Genomic DNA, 6151 nt, shown 5'->3' with positions numbered 1-6151 from the left:
CCTTTTTTGTCGTCTAAAGTGATTTGAATCAAGAATGGACAAGGTCGGGCCAAGTGTCTTGTCTTATTCCACAAACAGGTTTCAGAGTCCGGTCATAAAACAATGTCAAAAGCAATTTCCTTTCATTTAATACAGCTATTAATTGCCATTATGGAACTTCAAATGGATCTTTTTTGGACAGTCAAAACACCCCGAAGGTTATCAATGTTGTTTTTGCTAGACGAGACCGAATTCTAAGATGAATACAATCAAAGTTCACGCTTGTTCTTTGGGTAAAGGAGCTCTACTTTTGCTCAATAGCGTAGATTTCTCTCTAAACAAGTATGCTATGAACTCAAATTATTCGGTGATAATCGCTTATCCGAGTGGAACTAACAACAGTGAAAAAATCTAAGACGTAAACTATGGCCGATCTCCCCTCAACAATGACTGCAGTTGTAGTTCGAGGCAAAGGTAATATAAAAACGAACTACAAATGGATGTAGTAATTGTCGGTCAAAACATTCAAGAAATCTGATAATGTTGAATTAAATGATGATCCCATATTTAACAGCCATGAGCTGGAGGCATTTTTTTGCTTCAAGCAAGAATTCCTTTCATATCTTTTATGAATGCCATCAGTTCGAAATGACACGAGAGTCGCCAGGAATGCCATCTTCAGCATGCATACCTTTCAATTCTAGAGGATTATCGTTTGGAACAAGTCCCCGTTCCGCAGCCAGGACCAAAAGAAGTCCTTGTAAAAGTGCTAGCAGTGGGGATTTGTGCTGGCGATGCTAAAACGTTTGACGGAGCCACAAGATTTTGGGGTAAGATAACTTGTTGAAATAGCCTTGATGTCGTCGTTGAAGAAAAGGGGCAAGTTTTCAATTTCAAGGTGATGGCAAGGACATTCCCTGTTATGTGGAACCACCTGTGANTTTCTAAACAAGTATGCTATGAACTCAAATTATTCGGTGATAATCGCTTATCCGAGTGGAACTAACAACAGTGAAAAAATCTAAGACGTAAACTATTCCTTGTAAAAGTGCTAGCAGTGGGGATTTGTGCTGGCGATGCTAAAACGTTTGACGGAGCCACAAGATTTTGGGGTAAGGTAACTTGTGGAAATAGCCTTGATGTCGTCGTTGAAGAAAAGGGGCAAGTTTTCAATTTCAAGGTGATGGCAAGGACATTCCCTGTTATGTGGAACCACCTGTGATTCCGGGCCATGAGTTCTCGGGGGAAGTCGTTGCTCTGGGAGAAGGTGCAGCCATCCATCATGGTGTGGAAATTGGCGATTTGACCGTGTCAGAGCAAATCGTTCCATGTCACGATTGCCGGTATTGCCAAAGAGGCCAATATCAAATGTGCATTCCACATGATGTTTATGGGTTTCACCAAGTCACTCAGGGGGCCATGACTCAATATCTTCTCTATCCAGCCAAGGCTTTGGTTCACAAGGTGAGGGAGGTCTTGGCTTTGTTTTTACTACAGGGGCCTTGTAAGACATTTAAGAGAAGTGTTCCTCTTGGTTAAATTAGTTATATCTTTTTAGACAGAAAAGTTTGGCAACTTACACGTTTATATTGGTCCCAAAAACATATTCCCACACACACAGTTTGTTACAAAGTTACTTATGTCAGTTTCAGATTAAATGGAAAATGGAATTCGTTCTGTCAGAAGGCTGCGACATTTTTTTTATCAGAGAAGGTTTTAGGACATGCCCTAAGTTTTGCCATTTAGAATTACATTTTAGGCTCAAAATAGAGCAGTAAAGTCGAACTTCGATTTAGCGATATTACCAAGCACTGTATTTATTCCATAGCAAGTCTTGATTTGACGATGAATTTCGATTTAACGATATGTTATCTGCTGACGGACAGTATCGTTAAATCGAAGTTCGACTGTATCGGGACATTGAAGCATGAAAGAAAGATGACATCAACATCAAATATTGAGAGGTCACTTGTACTTTTGAGGCTTCATAGTTCTTTATCAAGGCATTAAATTCGAGTTCCAATTGATTTGTCCCTGAAAGGAATGGTTCATGTACCATTGCAATTTAATAAACTGTCACAGTTTTACTCATCAACATGCCTAAAAATGCTTTTTAGCCGAAAAAAGCTATGAAATCAAATGATGTAGCTCCTTTGTTACTTCTTATCTCGATGTCATAACAACTTGGAATTTTACCCTGGCAGGATTTAAAAGGTGCCCCCCCCTACCAAAAGAAAATTAGTGATCTATTCATAATGTTTCAACAGTTTGTCCATGCAATAATACCTTGACAAATTCTGGTACCTTTGAACATATCAATATACAATGTGTGTGTGTTTATTACACGACCATGTAGCAACAATCCTTTTGACGTACTTGCCTTGAACAGGTCCCTAAGACGGTGGATCCGTTCCACGCCTGTTTCGTGGAGCCTCTCGCCTGTTCGCTCCACGCCGTGGAGTTGGGCAATATCCAATTCAACGATATCGTAGTGGTGTCCGGATGCGGTCCACTTGGGTTGGGTATGGTTGCTGGAGCTCGGCAGAAGTCGCCCAAATGCCTCATTGCCCTGGATATGCAAGACTGGAAGTTGGAAGTAGCCAAGAAATGCGGCGCTGACATTGTTCTTAACCCCTCTAAAGTGGACCTTCAACAGGAGATTAAAACACTGTCTGAGGGATTCGGGTGTGACGTTTACATTGAAGCCACAGGACATCCATCGTCTGTTGTTCAAGGCTTAAATTGCATCGCTCGAATGGGGCGTTTCGTTGAGTTTTCAGTCTTCGGCAAGGAAGTGTCGGCGGATTGGAGCATTATAAGTGAGTAATTAAATTGTGTTACGAGAGGTGTGCAAATTATTTTCTGTAGTGTCAAACAGTTAGTGGCAAAACGTACCTAAAAGCTTGACAAGTCGCTCCAAAATTTGTTTCTCTTAAATTATACCCTCATACATTTCCCTATACTTACGTGCATAGATCTATATTGGAATTATCTTTATTGCGACTCTTGGTTATGTCATGGCGTAAAACTAAATATAAAATATGTTGTAAAAGCATTATACAACATTATGATACACATGAAACATATCTATATGGTTGTCTAAAAAAAAGGTTGAATTTCTCTCAGTCAGAGACACAGTCTCGAGTCAAAGTTCGCTTTTTGTTTTTTTTTTGTGGGCAAGCCGCTTGTAAAAATGGAACAGAATATCTGGAGACATTTGAAGGTTTCTCGTAAACCAAGAGGGTATTTTTAAAAACAGACTAGGCATAAAACTTATTTTTGAACTTGATTTGATGTTTTCTGTTAAAACTCACTTTTAAATTTCTGCTTTTTGATTCTTGGGATAGAGAATTTACCTTCCCTTGCCAGCTCATGCCAGCATAAATCCTTTAAAAGCAATAGATCTCTGATGGGATATTTAACCACAAACTTCTGGAAATATGGACGGTGAATGAGCTTCCCACCAACTCAGCCTGCTCTTGGTCATAGCAATTCTGAGTCACTTTTTGAATTCAAGTAATAGAAGAACATACGTAGATGTCTTCAATTCTAAAGGCGGGTCATTTTGATATCATTTACTTGTAAAGACCAAGAGCAGGCCGAAAATTCAAATTTTATGTAGTGTTAACAACATCACTTTGAACATACCTCCTGAGTTTCCTATGTACGGTTTTGGGCTCAAATTTGGTCCAGTTCACTTATTTAACCAGATCTTGCGGTCGTATCAGGTGTTTATTTGGGATAAAATGACCGCTTTAGGAGATAAAAATTGTTTGCTTCTGTTCGCAGTCCACATCTCTAGAAGTCCGTGATTCAACGTACGTAATGGTGGGTGAATGTGTTTTATCTCACTTAAAGTCAGCCAAGGTGGATTCAGCTTCGATCATGAAGTAGTTTCATAATGGGTTAATATAATAGGTCACGGACTTCTAGAGTATGGACTGCAAAGGGAAGCAAAAATCTCCTATCTCCTAAACTGCTCATCTTATTCCAAATAAGCACTTCATACGACCACAAGATCTTGTTGTATAAATGAACTCAGCCAAGTTTGAGCCCAAACCTATGCTTAGGGAACTCAGGAGACATGTTCAAAGTTATGTAGTAAACACTACATAAAATTTTAATTTTCGGTCTGCTCTTGGTCAGCGACATAAACTTTTGACAACATAACTTTGAAACGATCGAATTTGCACGTAAATGATATAAAATTGACCTACCGTTAATTGAAGAGATCGACGTTTCTTATTTTATTACTTTAATTCGAAAAGTGGCTCAGAGTGGCTATGACCAAGAGCAGGCCGATTTGCCGGCAAGCTCGTTCGCAGTCCATATTTCTAGAAGTCCGTGAATAGGTTTACCTCCATTAACCATCAACCAAAACTATAATGCTACATTTCAGGTGACACCAAGGAGCTGACGATCGTTGGTGGACATTTGGGACCGAATTGTTGGCCCAAGGCAATTGCGATGATTGCTGAAAACACTCTCCCCATGGATGAGATTATCACTCACCGGTTCAAGATGATCAACTTCTTGGAAGGCATCAAAATGGTTCTGAAGGGTACTGACTCAATCAAGATCATGTTGATTCCAGAGAACTAATTGAACATTTATTCTGAGATAGGGATATTATTCATAGTACTAATAATGATAATGATAATAATAATGATAGTTTGTATCTCTAGAAGTCCGTGGCTTAATACAGGGAGACGTCGTTACAGTAATCAAGTTCACAGCCTGTAAACATATGTATGCGTGTGTGGGTGGATCGAGTTGGGTGTAAAATAACTACAAAACGTACTGGAACTTGACATGACAATCATATCACATTCCTTGGACCATTTGCACGGAATGGAAGTCCTCATCCAGATGATCGGCGCTTTGACTATGCTTCCGATGAACGCCCTTGTTGGCCGAATGGCGACTTGGCGAGAGTTTCCGTCTAGTGATCGAGTTGATTCGTCTCAGACTTCGCCGCAAATCATTGCCGTTGCGTTGAAGGCCGTTCGTAAAAGACGAGGTGCTCAATAGGGCGTCACAAGCTGAACCGCCTCCTTCACGGTTTCGATTGCTTTGCCCGTTCCGGGTGTGCGCTCGATGGAATGAATTGCTGGTGGTGGCGGTGGTCGAGATGAATTCCCCATTACTGGCCATTTCTACCGACAAGCACTCGCTCGAGAGTTCGTTGCCCGTGATATCCGTGCCCGTGTCGGTCTCTCCGCCCTTACTGGATTTTTTACCTAAAAGAGAAGGAACCGTGAAAGTAACTTCAAAACCTATTCTGGATCGAGAGTCTAGTAGGGTAATACAAGTGTACATAGGCATGAGTCGGGGAAAAAAAGTCATGACCTCGAGATAAAACACGCCAATCATGCAACTGTAAGCGATGGACGGAGACGGACGAGTTGGCCGAGAAGGCCAACCGGTTACTCACAAAGAGTTAATCGGAAAGCAAGAGTGTCTAGATATCAGTGGAGGGAATCTTGTGGGCTTCCTCCACAGAGATGTGAGAGAGGTTGGACTCGACCGTCCACACTTGCGAGTCTCCGCATTCGGATCGCTTCCGCCGGAGGCGACGGGAAGTGACCGCTCGAAAGCTGCCTCCAATTCGCCTCAGGTGACTGGTCTGGGGCTGTTGTAGAGATTTGGCCCCAGCTGAGGCGGTCGAAGCCTCGGGGGTCTCAATAGGGGGTAGATTGGTGGGCTTTATGTTGGCCTCCTCGACACGGAGAGGCTCCCCGACCGCCGTGGGTGAGGTCGAGTTGGACTTGTTCCTGCTTCCTTTGCCTTGGGAAGCAATTTGGGTCAAGAGAGAAAAGTGTGTTACTACGATTAGGTGCCTTTTTGGAAGCATGTGTGGCAAATTTGTGATTGTGATGGAATAAGATAATCAGAGCACACGTGATGGATGAAAGGGGTGGAGAGAATTTTAAATCATGCCATTACAATGAGTTAGTGTGAGCAAAAGCTGAAGATTAGCGTCACCCTGAATTTTCCATTAGACCATGGTAGGAAATTGGTTTCCAAGATCTGTATTTTGCAAATAGGATTAAAGGCTGACGAACACTCAGGGACGTTTTTCCGATTCAGCTCGTGCAATGACAGTTCTGCATTTGGAACGCCAGACACAAGCTTGAAAGGAACAGCCTTCTACTATGCAATCTAGTCAACA

The 6151-nt window shown here is 41.8% G+C and overlaps 2 protein-coding genes across 2 annotated transcripts in view; one reads left to right on the top strand and one right to left on the bottom strand.

Annotated features, from left to right (window-relative positions):
• The first annotated feature begins 291 nt into the window (after positions 1 to 291).
• LOC131884165 (erythritol/L-threitol dehydrogenase-like) lies at positions 292 to 4666 on the top strand. Its single transcript, XM_059231850.1, has 5 exons — positions 292 to 453; positions 684 to 809; positions 1160 to 1443; positions 2369 to 2798; positions 4379 to 4666. The coding sequence occupies exons 1-5, from the start codon at positions 405 to 407 to the stop codon at positions 4579 to 4581; spliced, it is 1092 nt and encodes a 363-aa protein (XP_059087833.1). The 5' UTR covers positions 292 to 404; the 3' UTR covers positions 4582 to 4666.
• Positions 4568 to 6151, bottom strand: part of LOC131884161 (adenylate cyclase type 8-like) — a gene marked incomplete in the record, with an annotated part of 51667 nt that continues 50083 nt past the window's right edge. Inside the window, 1 exon segment of the mRNA XM_059231840.1 lies at positions 4568 to 5219. Coding sequence (XP_059087823.1) covers positions 4804 to 5219 — 416 coding nt within the window.

Source organism: Tigriopus californicus, chromosome 7 (assembly GCF_007210705.1).
Source record: "Tigriopus californicus strain San Diego chromosome 7, Tcal_SD_v2.1, whole genome shotgun sequence".
Lineage (NCBI taxonomy): Eukaryota > Metazoa > Arthropoda > Copepoda > Harpacticoida > Harpacticidae > Tigriopus > Tigriopus californicus.
This window is presented reverse-complemented; position numbering and strand designations above follow the sequence as displayed.